General features: G+C 44.6%; 4 protein-coding genes across 4 annotated transcripts; all 4 read left to right on the plus strand.

Moving 5' to 3' along the window:
• Window positions 1-301: 301 nt before the first annotated feature.
• LOC135615480 (monothiol glutaredoxin-S9-like) lies at window positions 302-1,057 on the plus strand. Its single transcript, XM_065114027.1, has one exon. It carries the CDS (start codon window positions 353-355, stop codon window positions 860-862), a length of 510 nt encoding a protein of 169 aa, XP_064970099.1. The 5' UTR covers window positions 302-352; the 3' UTR covers window positions 863-1,057.
• Window positions 1,058-4,192: 3,135 nt separating this feature from the next.
• Window positions 4,193-6,559, plus strand: LOC135615481 (zinc finger protein MAGPIE-like). Its single transcript, XM_065114028.1, has 3 exons — window positions 4,193-4,562; window positions 4,646-5,042; window positions 5,311-6,559. Exons 1-3 carry the CDS (start codon window positions 4,466-4,468, stop codon window positions 6,083-6,085), a joined length of 1,269 nt encoding a protein of 422 aa, XP_064970100.1. The 5' UTR covers window positions 4,193-4,465; the 3' UTR covers window positions 6,086-6,559.
• A 4,865-nt stretch (window positions 6,560-11,424) lies between these two features.
• LOC135615483 (pathogenesis-related genes transcriptional activator PTI5-like) lies at window positions 11,425-12,079 on the plus strand. The gene has a single exon (XM_065114031.1). The coding sequence runs from the start codon at window positions 11,500-11,502 to the stop codon at window positions 12,076-12,078; it is 579 nt and encodes a 192-aa protein (XP_064970103.1). The 5' UTR covers window positions 11,425-11,499; the 3' UTR covers window position 12,079.
• Window positions 12,080-12,529: 450 nt separating this feature from the next.
• Window positions 12,530-14,253, plus strand: LOC135615482 (probable UDP-glucosyl transferase 73B6). Its single transcript, XM_065114029.1, has one exon. It carries the CDS (start codon window positions 12,531-12,533, stop codon window positions 14,016-14,018), a length of 1,488 nt encoding a protein of 495 aa, XP_064970101.1. The 5' UTR covers window position 12,530; the 3' UTR covers window positions 14,019-14,253.
• Window positions 14,254-15,647: the final 1,394 nt, after the last annotated feature.

The following is a 15,647-nucleotide window of genomic DNA, read 5'->3' on the forward strand; positions in this document are numbered from 1 at the left end:
ACGGCAGAGATAGGAGATCCCGCGCCGGTTCACCTAAGGCCTGACGTCACTAGAGCCCGGCAGGGCCCGTCGGATGCCGTGGCTGACGCGGCCACGACGTCAGCCACAGGTTCGGAAGATGCGTGTCTCGGCGTACTTCGACTCACACCACACGAAAGAAAAGCAAGAGTCGATGAACAAAGGGCCAGAGACGGCGAAGAAGAATACGAAGAAAGCTTCTTACGGCTATCAGTGACGTGAGAAGACGCTTCTCATGACGTCAACCGCGCGCCCATCTTTCCTATATAACCTTCCGTCCCCGGTCCTCTCCCTGTACTCTCTCTCTCTCTCAGTTTCTCCTTATATATCGAAAATGACGACCAGACCAAACGAGAGAAAGGGAGGAAACAACCAAATAACGCCGGACGCCGTTCCGTACGGATCCACAGGATCGTGCGCGGCCGTGAAACTTCGCACTCCGCCGGCAGTGGACGGCCCATACACGTCTCCCACTACTACGTCGTCGTCCTCCTCCTCCTCCTCCTCCTCCTCCTCGGCCTCTTCTTCCAGCGGCGTGGAGGGTAGGGGGATGCGGCGGATGGTGGCGGAGAACCCGGTGGTGGTTGTGGGGCGGAGGGGTTGCTGCATGTGCCACGTGGCGAGGCGGCTGCTGCAGGGGCTGGGAGTCAACCCCGCTCTGTGCGAGCTGGGCGAGGAGGCGGCGGAGTTCGAGGTTGCCGGCGGAGATCTCCGGCGGCCAGATATGCTCCCGGTGGTGTTCGTGGGGGGCAGGCTGCTGGGTGGGATCGATCGCCTCGTCGCCGTCCACATCACCGGCGAGCTCGTGCCCATCCTGAAGGATGCCGGCGCTCTCTGGCTCTGATCCTTTTCCTTTTTCTGCTTAGCATATAAATTAGGAGATATGGTTCGAAAGGGTGATTGATTTGCTGTCAACCGTTTGATTTTGCATCAATCGTCGCAAAACTTATCCTTTGCAAAATCATGAAAACGGTAAAACAAAAACAAGAAATTTGTCTTTGCACATGCAAATTAAAAAGGGTGTTTTTCTGTTTTTTCACTGCACATGTGGCAGGTGGCGATCGATCGATCGTTCACCTGCGGCTCACCGTTGTCGTGCCGGAAGTCGGTGCGTCAATCAGGTTAAGCTTCAGCACGTGCGCGTGCAGGTGCCATCTTCCGGGTTGTACGTCATTGCTTGCATATAAAAGCAATAGTCACCGGCCACCGTCACGTGGTGGCCGTCCGTGTTCCATGCGGGACGAACGTCACTGAATGCGCATCAACGCATCGGTATGTCACATTCCAAGGGCTCCATGTCATCCTTGAAACCACGTGGTTTTCTCACTCGATGTGTTCCATCGTCGAAAGATGATAGGTGAGTCGGAGGCAAAAGGGTAGCCCACGTCAAACGGAAAACACGTGACGACCAATTCCCGCATGGCCTCACTGGCGGTGTTATCCTACGGTGTAAACGTAGAAGACCAATTCCCGCATGGCCTCACTGGCGGCGGCCGCATTCCCGTCAACGCTGTCTTAGGGCAACGAGATTTCCATCGCAATCGACTCGGTTTGCGAATGAGACCGATATCTTTGAGACTTGGTGCGCACAAGGCGTCATCGAGAGAGAGTCGATCTATGAGCTTGTCAAAGTCGTCAAACTCCGTGTTCTTGACGTGCATTCTCGTTGGCTGGCGCTGATGACTCGTAGAACTGGAACTCTACAGGCTTGTTAGGCCTTTCGTGGGCTAATTCCTGGCCAACACGACACGGTTTAATTTGCATCCATTTTTCATTATTTCCTATCGGCAAAATTGATGTTTACTCTCGAATATTTATTGGAGATTAATGTATTTTTGAAAGTATAAATAATAACTCAGAATAATAATAATTCATAAATTATCTTGGAAATGGATGTTAAGGTTCCATGGATTCCATTAATCTTTGATCAAACAACTCGTTAAACTTGTTGGGCTGGCAGCCCACAAATTCAGTCCATAGTGGGCTTGGGCAACCCACAGCTCATCCCTCTTAACCTAACCCTAATTAACATTAAGAGGTAGCTACGTTTTAAAGACAGAAAAAGGTATAAATAGGACAGCAGAAGGAAATAGCTACGGGATTCCAAAGAAAAGGAGAAAAACAAGACAGAAAAGGAAGAGAAAGAAAGAGAAGAAGACAAGGACAACGCAGAGAGGTTGTTCTCAATCATCTAGCAGTGTTCTCATCTCATGTTAGATCAAATCTACAGTAGACTCTTGCTGTGATTAATTGGGAATGTTTTATGTATTATAGCCAGTGACGTGATCCTTGTATCCTAGTTATTCTCTTGTGATTGTTGTTAGGGTTTAGGGCAAGAGATTTGTATATTCATTTTTCTCATAGTGGATTATCTTTAGTTTGCCCCGTAGTTTTTACTCTTCATATTGATGGAGTTTTCCACGTATATCTTGATGTTCTATTTGATTGTGGTTCTATTTAATTCGAATGTATATTATGGTCTTTAGTATTTGTTCATATATAAAAGTTATTCCTGTTTATATTCCCATCAAAACTCAGCTCGAGGAGATGAGCACCGATTATAGTGATTGCTATTATTAGATAAGGTTGTTTATATATGCCCTCGTTAGGTTTGCCATGTTAACGAGACCGAACTCGTGCATGATGAGTGGGCCATGGCATCGGTCTCCTTGGAGAGCACATCGACAGCAGCAGCAAAAGATTGCCAGGTGTTATTATATGAACAGATGCATGTGGTGTAGGCGCATATATTTAGGCTGCATTATAATAATACGGAGATCCATGCATGATTGTGCCCATCTACGCATGATACAGAACTACTGAGCCATCGCTTTGTTATTACCGCTGTTAGATTGGAATTTATTGCGAATAATAGATGAGAATAAAAGGCAATCCTTAACACAAAATAAAGAATAATAAGAATGGAATTATGCGTATCATAAAAAGATTGTTTCTTTATGATTTTTATGAATGTGATTCGAGTGACAATACTATGAATAATACTGTGTTTGTGGATGCAAACCCCTGTTGCTTGTACTACTCTTCTGTTCCAAGGTGTTGTTGAGTGCAGGATCAAGGCAGTAACATGTAGGAGTATAATACTGCATTAGGATGCTGATCTTTTACTCTTTCGTTCCTCAGCACCTACTGATACAACTCCAAATCAATCCAAAAGAAACATACATACTCTTGGTGACGAAGGCTCTCTCTCTCTCTCTCTCTCTCTCTCTCTCTGTGCAGCTCCTAAGACAAAGATATGAGGAGGCAGTGCACCCTGACCTAAAAGGGCAGTAGATTTGGGCTTGGGAAAGGAACCTATTGTCGGAAAGATGTTGGGAGGTAGTGCTTGAGGCTTTGGACGAGGTGAGAATATTCTGGGAGCCACTGCAGTCCACAAGCTAAGCTCCAAGAAGCTCCCATTACAATAAAAGCAACTCCTTTTGCAAAGCCTGACGTGCACACCACGCATCATTACGGTATCATTGAGCCTCTCTCGGAGAAGTCAGCTCACAGGCCGACGACCTGCTCAAGCCCAAGTCATGGGGGGAACAACCCCCTGTTTCTTTTGAGGATGAATAGCTACGTGATGACTGTCTTATGATCCGGTGTTTGGATGAAATGGTGGAGGAGTTTCTTCGGTCTTGCATTTACAGATCAATGGCTCCTCGAACTACGAGACAGCTGCGACAAGGAGAGCAATATTAGATGTGTGCTTCCAGGTCAGGAAGGCTTCCATGTGTGAATAAGATAATACCGAGTCCGTAGGAGAGAAAACCGTGACCACAGCGAGGGTGAAGCATACCAATCACGGATGTGAGTGAAGAACACACAGGTTTTTGTTAGCTGATATAGCGTTCGTCTCTTTGTCTCATTAGGCGTCGTGTACCTCTGACCACCGTAATCTTCTCGTTGGAGGCACCTGAAATGTTGACCCACTGGAACTTTCAAACGAGTAGGAAAGACACCTAATTGATCACAGTCATTTTCTTAGATATATACCATTCATTTCTTTGGTAACCGGAGGAGATAACACAGTCAGCATGCAAGTCAAAAGAATGAGATAAGAACTCAGTACATGATAATTAATTGGACCTGATCTACCTAATACCTTGGGTAGGCTTTTTGAATGGGAGTAGGCACAAGGCAATGCCCAGCTTGCGCTCAAGTTGACAGGATGAGTGATTGCATCTTGACATGTGTTGATCACCTGGGTTGCAGCAAAAGAAGATTAACTTAGTATGGGATGGTGACTCCTAACAGGAAAGGCACCAAGCCACAGCTTTGGCCCCTCCTTCCTTTCTCTTTCCTCGGGTTCACCCGTCACTCTCCGTCCACCTTTCACCACCATTCCTATAAGAAAATGATTCTCTCCATTTCATAAGCACCCCTCAGGCGAAGCAAAGGAGTTCTCTAATCTTTGGATCGAGTGAGAAGGAAGAAGAGAGTGATGGCAGGAGAAGCAGTCTCAGCCTCCTCAATCCAGAATCCGAGTTCCAATCCTCCTCCTGTGAACAAGAAGAAGAGAAGCCTACCCGGAACGCCAGGCAATTAATGATAGGATATGTCTTCTTCTCTATTTTGTTTTTGTTCTGATAATGCTAATTATGAAGTGAATTGCACGCAGCAGATCCTGAAGCGGAAGTGATCGCTTTGTCTCCGAAGACTCTCATGGCCACCAACCGGTTCGTGTGCGAGATATGCGGCAAAGGTTTCCAGAGGGATCAAAACCTGCAGCTCCACCGCCGCGGCCATAACCTCCCGTGGAAGCTGAGGCAGAGGACGAGCAAGGAGCCTAGGAAGAGGGTGTACGTGTGCCCGGAGAAGACCTGCGTGCACCACCACCCATCGAGGGCGCTCGGCGACCTCACCGGCATCAAGAAGCACTTCTGTCGCAAGCATGGCGAGAAGAAGTGGAAGTGCGACAAGTGCTCCAGGTGCTACGCGGTGCAGTCGGATTGGAAAGCCCATTCCAAGACCTGCGGCACCCGGGAATACCGCTGCGATTGTGGAACCATCTTCTCCAGGTACTCTTCCAGCAATCATTCCCTAAAAAATATGAGCTATCGCAGCATCCAAGGATACGATCGATCCTTTCATATCTCCTTCTTGTTCTTGCTGCAATGTATGGTTGTATGTATGCTATAACCTAACACTAATTTTGAAGCAAGCTTGTGACACTAATCAACATAAATGGTGCATGTACTCAGCAAATTCAAGCCCACACCTCACGATCGTTGCCTGGCTTTGCTGCTGCTGCAGCTTTCATATCGTTGTATGTTCTATGATGAACAGGAGGGACAGCTTCATAACCCACAGGGCCTTCTGCGACGCCTTAGCGGAAGAGACGGCACGAGTTGCAGCCTCACACATGAGCAGCAGCGTGACTTCCATCCACAACGGCAACTTGAACTTTGCTGACGGATTGATGAGATCAAACGTGGTGCAGAACTTCCCTTTCTTTCTGAAGCCTCCGGTGGTTGAGGGTGAAATGGTTGATGAGGCACGATCTGGGCTCTCTCTCTTGATGGGCCAAGCACCTCCTCTAGAGACCTTAACTAAAGCCGATGATCCCTTCGCATCCCAGTTGAGCTGGATCTATCAAAACAAGCTGGTTCCTTGGGGCTCAGATGAGCTAATTAGCAGCATCACACTTCCGATGAGCGGCATGAAGGAAACTGAAGACCCATACTCCCTTCTCCTAAGTGCTCCATATCACTACAGCACCCAGCATCACCACCACCTAGTGCCGCCGGCGCCGGACACGTCTGCAACTGCGTTATTGCAGAGAGCCGAACAGATTGGTGTAACAGCATCCCGTCCAACATCAGAGGCGAAGAGCCCTGACAGTAACATCCGAAACCTCAACACGAACCGTTCATACTCAGCTACTCATCCAGGAAACGCCATGGAGGACGCTGCTGATCCACTCAGGATGATGTACTCCACGAGACATCATGCGGCGCAGAAGGACGAAGGACCAGAAGGAGAAACAAGAGACTTCTTAGGTGTTGATGCACCAACCATTCGTGCATCATCATTGAGTGGGTGGATACGAATTAGAAATTGACACAACTTATCCTGTTCTCCACCGAATCATCAATCAAGAACGAAAACGCAGTCGTGGAGGCAGCTAAAAGTTTCATGAAAATGTGATTCGTTTGCATATTCTTGCAGAACACTGAAAGCGAAAACTGGAAAGGAGGAGGGAGAGGATGATGGGGTGGGCACCTTTTGATCTCTGTGATTGCTTTTTCTTCTGGTTTGCCTCCTCAAAGTAAAAGCATTGATGAGCAATACTTTCTACCTTCAAAACTAGGTGGCTACTAGTCGTCATGCAGCTTTAGAAGACCTGTAGAATATGATACTGATTAGACGAGGAGTTCTTCGTGACATGATTTAAGCTTTCTCAAGATGGACGATGAAGTAAAGCAACAAAGTTCTTACAGATGATAGAGCACAGATAAGGTTATTCTGAGTTGTAAATGATGTGTTTGTTCATCATGACAATCTAAAAGAAGTGCAGCTCTTTGATTCTGCTTTAGCATTTGGACTAACATCAGGACTTTTTACGGTGCATGCATGACATGTCACGCGTTCCATTGTTTTGCATTGTATTGAGACTTTTATCTTCTCTCTGTCAGGATATACACACTATGACCTAAGCATAGCGAGGATTCTGAGGTAATTGCCATAAAAAGCTACTGAAAGTGTGAAAATTAAATGAACCCAAAATATATGAAATAATATTTTAAATAAATATATGAAATCTTATATTTATTCTGAGGTAATATAATATTTTTTTAATAAATATTATATTTAAATATATGAAATCTTTATGCATTTAACACGTGCTTTCGAACATGCATAAATATCAAATACTTTCTTCAAGCTTATAAATTTTATAAAACATCAGTTTCATATGCATTTCAAATAGCTTGCTAATAATATTTTTCAAATGTAAAATAAATTTAAATGCATAAATATAACTAATGTCAGCATAAACATTATAGTCTAAAGACTATTATTAACTTTTCATAAATAAATAAAAAAGGTGTATATGTTTAAACAAAAGTCATAGCAGTATCAATGGTTACAGTCATATAATATCTTCATGATAAGATTCAAAATCATATTCAACTCCCATATTATAGATAACATATATCTCTAAATAAATATCAATTTATAGCATATTAATTATTTTTTGCCAACTTCCATATTACGAAAATATCATATCAATTATTTTTTACCAAACTAAGGTTTTCAAGATATCTAGTTTTGCATTTCATTTCAATACTGATGCAATCATATCATTTAAAATGAATAATAATCAGATATTTTTAATTATTTGTAAATATAATTTTGGACATATATTTTCATATAAATTTTGATAAGATAACTTAACAATTTTATAAAATGAATAAAAAATAATTAAAATCATATGCTTTTCCTAATAATTCAAATAAAATAATAATAAACTAGTATTTTATGTTAAAAAGAAATATTATGAATAAAAATCAAATGCTTCATGGGATACAAATCTAAGTTGTGATATTCAAAAATAAAGATAATAAGTGTTAGGATCAAGAGCGACACTAAGAGGCGGGGTGAATTAGTGCAGCAGAAAATTTTTAGATTTTCGTATAAAATATTTCGTACGTTCGATAAAAACCAAATCAGAAGATAGTAACTTGAAACGTATGAGAGCGTAAGCAAGATGAGGAGAAAAACAATTTGCTATGAAATGATTTGTAGTTAAAGTAAATTACACTTATAAAAAGTAAACCAGAATTTAGAGTGGTTCGGTCAACGTGACCTACATCCACTTTCAGATTCCTCTTCCGACAAGGTCTCCGGCGTCCACTGAAGGCCTTCCTTTAATAGGTGAAGACCAACCACTTTTTACGGTGCTTTTTCCTTTTCAAGGGTTTAGGAAAGAACCCTTACAAGTCTCACACCTTTCTTGAATGATATCAAAACTTAGAAAGTGACGAGGAGAACTCTAGCACTTTCTTACAACACTTTTACACCCCAACAATTCAAGAATATCTCAATGCTTTCATGCCCTTTCATGCAGAAAATGGTGAAGTTTTTATAGGCCTTAATAGCTTTAAAAATAAAGTCAAAAATTATATAATCCCAGATTTCTAGGGTTGTGGCGGTACCATCGCCCGACACCCAACATTAGGTGATACCACCGCTTGACAGAGCTCGGAGACTGAGAGCTTTGACAGTACCACCACCTGACAACAATAACTATCGATGGTACCATCGCCCAGACCACCTGGGAGACTGGGTCTTCTGAACGGTGCCACCGTCGTCCATGTTTCCAAGGGCTGATTGGGCTGTTCAATCTGGCCCAAATCAACCCTGTGAAGGGCCCAGTTGGCCTCTAATTAAGTTAGTGGGATTATCTCTCAATCTTAATTTAATTTACGCTATAACTATGATAATTAAGACATGTTTACTGCACTTCTTATTCCGGTGTATCAATTACTCTTTCAGCGAGTTTCCGTTGTACTTCCGATGAACATCCAACGAACTCTCAGCAATGCTCCGACGAACTGCCGGCAAGCTCTTGGACTTTACGACAATCTTCTTAGCAAGTTCCGATAAGCTTCTTTAGCAAGCTCTTGGACTTCTCAGTTGGTTCCGGTAGAACTTCCGACGAACTCTCGAGCTCCCAACATTATCTCGATCTTTACTCCGGCACAACACTTGCTTTATGTCTTACTGTTATCGTATTTAATCCTGTACATTTTTCTCAACATATGGATTAGATCAAATAAATTACAATTGATTTTATCGTGAAAATCTGATATTCAATAATAAGAACTAAACTATTAAGCTCGACATGACAAAATTTAGTGAGTTGGATATAGTGACAACGTTTTAGAATATATTAATATTTTTTTAATGTATCGTTAGAGAAATGAGTTTGAGTGACTATGTAATATTGAAATGCCTTTGATAAATAATATATAAAAAATGTATTTCAAAAATTAATTTATTATTTTATAAGAAATTTATCAGTTTAATTTGTAATATTTATTTAAAAATAAGATTTTTTATTTTAAGTAAATAAATAAATAAAATAATATATATATATATATTTATAATCTTATAAAAATTTTGTATAGTCCAAATATATAATAAATAAAAAATATTATCAGATAAATAAATATAAAATAACCTTTAAAAATAAATAAATAAAGTTTCACCTTATAGAAATATAAGTTATGTTAGTTTTTTACTAAATCATGTTTACGATCTTATAATTTTAGATAATGTTATGGAATACTTTAAAATTTTAAATACTAAAAGTCCCGAATTCTCGCGAAAAAGGGAAGCCCATAAATAGCTGCTCATTGAGTCCCAAGCGCGACAACAAGTTCCCGTCAAGGCAACGTGCGAACTTGCGAAGGAGTGTTCAACGCCCAGTATTATACCGAAGCCCCATCCAACCATGTGCCACCCGGGGGGTTCCAATGGGCTGAGATGGCTGACGTTTTGGTGAGCGGAGGCAGATTCCATAAATTAGCCCGCGGCACACAAAAACGGAGCTGTTTTGGGGCTGTTTTGCTCGGTTCGATGAGCGATCGCTTTGTAACGCTGCAGCTTATTTGAACTTACATTTTTACAAGCAAAATGACTCAACACTAAGGCAAAACAGGCTGCCAAGTAACTGTACATATAGATGAGAGCGACAAACGGTTCATTAAACGGAGTTGTTGCGGGTGCGCGATGACCGTTCATGACAGAATGTCCGGATTTCCGACAAACTCTCGAACTTCCAACGTGATCTCGATCTTGACTCCGGCACAACACCTGCTTTATGTCTTCTATTATCATAGTTAATTCTGTACAATTTTCTCCTGTACATTTTTCTCAACATATGAATTAGATCAAATAAATTACAATTGATTTCATCATCAAAATCCGAGATTCAATAATAAGTACTAAACTATTAAGCTTAATATGACAAAATTGAGTAAGTGGGATATATTTACGACGTTTTAGGATATATTAATTTTTTAATATATAGTTAGAGAAATGAGTTTGAGTGAATATGTAATTGTCAAATGCCTTTGGTAAATAATATATGAAAAATATATTTCAAAAATTAATTTATTATTTTATGAAAAAATTATCAATTTAATTTGTAATATTTATTTAAAAATATTATTTTTATTTCAAGTAAATATATATATATATATATTTATAATCTTATAAAATTTTTGTATAGTCCAAATATATAATAAACAAAAAATATTATCAGATAAATAAATATAAAATAACCTTTAAAAATAAATAAATAAAGTTTCACCTTATAGAAATATAAGTTATGTTAGTTTCTTACTAAATCATGTTTACGATCTTATAATTTTAGATAATGTCATGGGATACTTTAAAATTTTAAGTACTAAAATACTATAGCATTTGAACATTTGTAATATAATATCATATAATTTTAATAATGAAATGTCATTTATTAAAGAAGTGGAAGGAAATAAAGGAGAACTATCTTGATGTATTATCATCACTGATCATCTCATGAACTACAAGACTCCATCAGCTTTGCTGTCACGGAAGAAGTCGTCTTTAAACTAAATCAAGACTTAAGCTATGTAGATTATGTCACGTTCGTTGGTTTGGGGTTGAAGAAGCCCAGTTTGGTGTAGTCCACTGCTACATTAGAGCACAACACTTTCGCTTATTTCCATAAACATTATTTCCATAAACAAAAACGAGTTGCATGCCGATCATCCAAATCACAAACCACCTTTTTTCCCCCGAGGACCGATGAAACACATGTCAACTCCTTTCAGGCCCCGCAGACCCAAAACACGACATATTAGGCCTATTCCCATGCAAATGACATGCGAGTGCGTAATGCATGAACGCATTCATTCACATACGAAAAAAGCATGCATGAATGATGGAAATGTGTTCCATGGATACACCACATCGCCATCATCTCATCGATAATGTGGAATCTACTTTTTTTTCTGTCCACGTGTAAAACTCAGGGTAGCTTTCGTGGATCAGTAGACGTCCCCGAGCGACTCGTCTCTGGATTCTTGTCAAGGACCACGTGGGTCTTTGTTGGAGTTCATTTTGGACGAGTCAAATGGGCCCTGCTTGGAAAACATGGACCTCCGTGGGACCCACCTTTGACCTTTGGAATCTTCAAACTTCGAATAGCAACTCAATGATCGAACCCAACCTGCGATCTCGGACCCGAGTCTGTGAGATCCTCAGTTCACCGACCCACCCGGTTCATGTCATCGGGCTAGTCTTTTCATTCTTGACTCGGACGGTCAATTCAAACACGCCTCTCCTCGTCCTTTTTGCCGTTGAACCGAGACATCAGGCGGACAGGCTACCTCCGGCTGCTTCCTCGCACCTTCGTCTTGGATTAACCCGCCCCTCTTCAAGCCTTTGTAGGATTCAAATACCACCACAGAAGAGGTCGGACAGAGCATGGCACCCGACGTGCGGCATGCCGTGGTAGCCAAGGAGGAGGACTGCTGCCAGACGCAGCTGCCCCTCAATGAAAACGACTCCCAGGACATGGTCCTCTTTGAGGTCCTCTCCGAGGCGTCCGCTATGGCCTCCTCCTCCTCATCCGCCGCCTCCTCCGCCGTGGAGCAACCGTCGTTGTCTTTTCCGGCTGCGGCAGGCGACGCGGGCTTCATCTGCAACTGTGCCCGGCCGACGGGGCACTTCAGGAAGTACCGGGGGGTGCGGCGGCGGCCGTGGGGCAAGTTCGCGGCGGAGATCCGCGACTCGTCCCGGAACGGCGCCCGCCTCTGGCTCGGCACGTTCGACACGGCGGAGGCGGCTGCGGTGGCCTACGACCGGGCGGCATTCCGGATGCGGGGCGCCAAGGCTCTGCTTAATTTCCCGCCCAGCTTCTCCTTCGTGGGGGGCGCCGCGATCGGCGACGTGGGAGCTGCCTTAAGAGGCGACGGCGCCGGAACCGGCGTGCTTAGAGCCTCTGAATCATTCGAGGGTGCCGAGAGTGTCACCAACAGGCAATTCACGAGTCATGGTTCATGAATCATGAAGCTTCCCTACGTAGCAGTAGGAAAGCTTCTCGGTGTATAAGGTGAGACATTGGAGATGAAGAGTGATTTAGCAGTCGGACGCGAGAGATTTTATATAGAGATTGCTATTTGGTAGGCTGTTCCGATATCCTCTGTCCTCGTATCGAGGCCACTTCTGACCACTCTGTTCTCGACTCCAATCTTAATTCCAACGTAGATGCTGGGTGATGTTCTTCAATTTTCCTCAAGGATCAGCCTTATATATTGAATTCTTACGGAGATGTTCACTTCTCGATTGTTTTCCGACTTTGTTGGCTTCAATGGAGCTAATCAAAGACGAGACCGAAGAAGTTGGTGGTCGTCCATCACGCGATCCCCGTGCGATTAAAGAAATGGACGTGCTTTGCAGGTTTAGCACCATCAATACCATTAAATGAGGGGTTTCGTGATCTGGGAGGGCATGTGATGGATTCCGTAGCCTCTGAGAACGATGCCAGGGCGATCCGCGTCTTCTTCATCCCCTTCTTCGCCACTGGCCACATGATCCCCTTGGTCGACATAGCCCGCCTCTTCGCCGCCCGGGGCGTTGACTCCACCGTCCTTGTCACCCCCGCCAACGCCGCCCTCATCCGCGCCACCGTCGACGACGCCGCCGCCTCCGGCCTCCCCCTCCGCACTCTCGTCTACCCCTTCCCTTCCTCCGAGTGCGGCCTTCCCCCGGGCGTCGAGAACATCAGCGCCCTGCCTCCCTCCGATTCCTACAAGATCGACGTCGCTACCCCCTTCGCACGCCCCGAACACGAGCGCCTCCTCCGCCTCCACCGCCCTGACGCTGTCGTCGCCGACTCTCACTTCCCCTGGACCACCTACATCGCTCGCGATCTTGGCGTCCCGCGCATCGCCTTCCAGGCGCTGGGCCTCTTCCCTGTCTGCGTCATGGGCTCCGTCATCCGCAAGAGACCCCACCTGGCCACCTCTGGCGACAACGAGCCCTTCCTCGTGCCGGACCTCCCTCACCCCGTGCACCTAGTCCCCTCCGAGCTCCCCGACTTCATTCGAGGGGAAACCATCATTACAGGCATCCTTGAAGAGCTCGCAGAGGCGGAGAAAGGCAGCTTGGGCGTCGTCGTCAACAGCTTCGCCGAGATGGAAGAGGCCTATGCCGAACACTACCACAAAGTCGGTAGCATCAGGAGCTGGTTCGTGGGCCCAGTGGCGCTGGCAAACGCCGACGCCAAGGGCCTTGGTTCGCGCGGTGGTGACGACCCTGTCGCCGCCGCAAATCGCGCGCGGTGCCTCTCGTGGCTCGACGCAAAGGAACCGAAGTCGGTGTTGTACGTGTGCTTCGGAAGCTGGAGCCACTTCAGGGGCGAGCAGCTCCGGGAGATGGCGCTGGGGCTGGAGGCGGCTGGTCACCCGTTCATGTGGGTGGTGAGGGACGACGTCGACGAGTGGATGCCGGACGGGTTCGAGCGGCGGGTGGCGGGCCGGGGGCTGGTGGTCCGGGGTTGGGCCCCGCAGGTGGCCATCTTGGCCCACGTGGCGGTGGGCGGGTTCGTGACGCACTGCGGGTGGAACTCGGTGCTCGAAGGGGTGACCGCCGGCCTGCCCATGGTCACGTGGCCGCTGTCGACGGAGCAGTTCATCAACGAGAAGCTGGTGGTGGGGGTGCTGCGGATGGGCGTGAGGGCGGCGGAGCGGCCCGGGAGCACGGCAGAGTCGGAGCGCCCACTCGTGGGGGCGGTCGAGCTCGCGAAGGCAGTGGCGAGGGTGATGGGCGGCGGGGAGGAGGCGGAGGCGATGCGCAGGAGGGCGAGGGAGCACGGGAAGATGGCGAGGGCGGCGGTGACCGAGGGCGGGTCGTCTTACAAGGGCCTGAGTGATTTGATAGAGGAGATCCGGAAGTGGCACGCGGAGAGGATGAGCAGTGCCGCCGCAGTGATCGCCGCGTAGCTGTCGTCCACCTTCGTTTCCCTCGTTTCCCGCGTCGAACTGTCATCCACCTTCGTTTCCCTCCCTCTTTTCACGTGCATGGCTGCCGTTGTTCTTCTGCTGTGATCGTTGACATCTGATGGAGTGCATCGTTGCAGAGGAGTGATTACGGACCCATTCCTGTTGTTTTATGCCACTTGTGCAAACCTAATCTGTTGTCATTATGTGCTTTGAAGACCCACTCAATTTGCTAATATATTATGCGTCGGTGTTTTTTCTTTAATAAATAAATAACAGACTATATTAAATGAAACTTGAGATGATATCAATTTGCTAATATAATATTATGTGCATTATGAGGTAGGTGTTCTTTTTATATATAAATAAATAATATACTATATTAAAGCTTAATCAGGTGGATATAAAATGAACATGAGATCATGATAGTTGACTATATTATTTGTTAAACAAATAATCAGATAGTATTTCTAAAAAACCAATGCATAGCCTCAAAATTATTTAGAGCTTTCACCACTTGATTGTGTTAGAGCTAGCCCCAGGATATTTACCAAAGGGTAATTTTGACAACACAACAAAGACAATAAAGCGGAAAGAATAAAGCGACAAGAACAAACAAAACACAAGAACACCAGATATACGTGGTTCGGTCAAATGACTTTGACCTACATCCACGGAAGAAAGAGGAGCAAACTACTATTATAAAAGAGGGACACTTACAAATGCCTTAGGAAATGTTCCTAGGCCATAAAACACCTTCAGCTTCCTAAACAAGAAGACTTCAAACCATAAGCAGGTTTTCTTGTGATGCCTGCTGTACTTCTCGTGGTGTCTGTGGTACTTCTCGTGGTGTATCTAACATCAAAGCTCAGGCCCTTATTTATAGTTCCAAGACGAGACAACAAGTCTGATTTTTCCGATGTGGGACTATGGGACTTGCCAAACTAACAAATCTCCACCTTGGCATGTCCCAACAAAACTTGCTCCACCTTCTTCACAAAAGCCCCAACGGGCAATCACCAACAATGAATACCAACCAAGTCCAAGCACTGCTTGAACTTGTAAACCGGAAGAGGCTTCGTAAACATATCAGCTGGATTGTCCTTCGTATGAATTTTCTGAACAAGGACCTTTCCCTCAGCAATCAACCACTTAGCGGAATTATCACAAGAAACTGCATCTGAATAGGAAGTAGGCTCACCAACTTCACTTGTTTCTTCTGCAACAGACAAAGCATATGCAACCAAATTTGCATATCTTTGTGGTGGTCGAATATCTCTCCGTGGTCTATCCTTGGCTATGGAATATTGCTCTTCCTCTGGATCATCTGCGTCAGTAGACTCGGGACCACCTACTGGCATTCTTTGAGTAGAAGAGTTCGACTTAAAGGAATCTGAACTCCCAATCTCAAGCTCCACCTGCTTCTGCGCACTATCATTTGTACAACTAGTAGATTCCTCTTTAGAAGATAGCATAGATAATTCATCAAAAGTAACATCTCTACTGATTATAAATTTTGGGGATTTGGGATCGGGACACCATAATCTGTATCCTTTCACCCCAGAAGCATACCCAAGGAAAATACACTTTTTAGCCCGAGGCTCTAATTTTCCTTCATTTACATGCATGTAT

The sequence above is a fragment of the Musa acuminata genome, chromosome BXJ2-6 (assembly GCF_036884655.1).
Source record: "Musa acuminata AAA Group cultivar baxijiao chromosome BXJ2-6, Cavendish_Baxijiao_AAA, whole genome shotgun sequence".
In the NCBI taxonomy this organism is placed as follows: domain Eukaryota; kingdom Viridiplantae; phylum Streptophyta; class Magnoliopsida; order Zingiberales; family Musaceae; genus Musa; species Musa acuminata.

Coding starts and splice junctions, on each gene's coding strand:
- LOC135615480 (XM_065114027.1), top strand. CDS start 353: ATGACGACCAGACCAAACGAGAGAAAGGGAGGAAACAACCAAATAACG.
- LOC135615481 (XM_065114028.1), top strand. CDS start 4,466: ATGGCAGGAGAAGCAGTCTCAGCCTCCTCAATCCAGAATCCGAGTTCC. Junction 4,563..4,645: donor AAGCCTACCCGGAACGCCAG/GCAATTAATGAT, acceptor TGCACGCAGCAG/ATCCTGAAGCGGAAGTGATC. Junction 5,043..5,310: donor TGTGGAACCATCTTCTCCAG/GTACTCTTCCAG, acceptor TATGATGAACAG/GAGGGACAGCTTCATAACCC.
- LOC135615483 (XM_065114031.1), top strand. CDS start 11,500: ATGGCACCCGACGTGCGGCATGCCGTGGTAGCCAAGGAGGAGGACTGC.
- LOC135615482 (XM_065114029.1), top strand. CDS start 12,531: ATGGATTCCGTAGCCTCTGAGAACGATGCCAGGGCGATCCGCGTCTTC.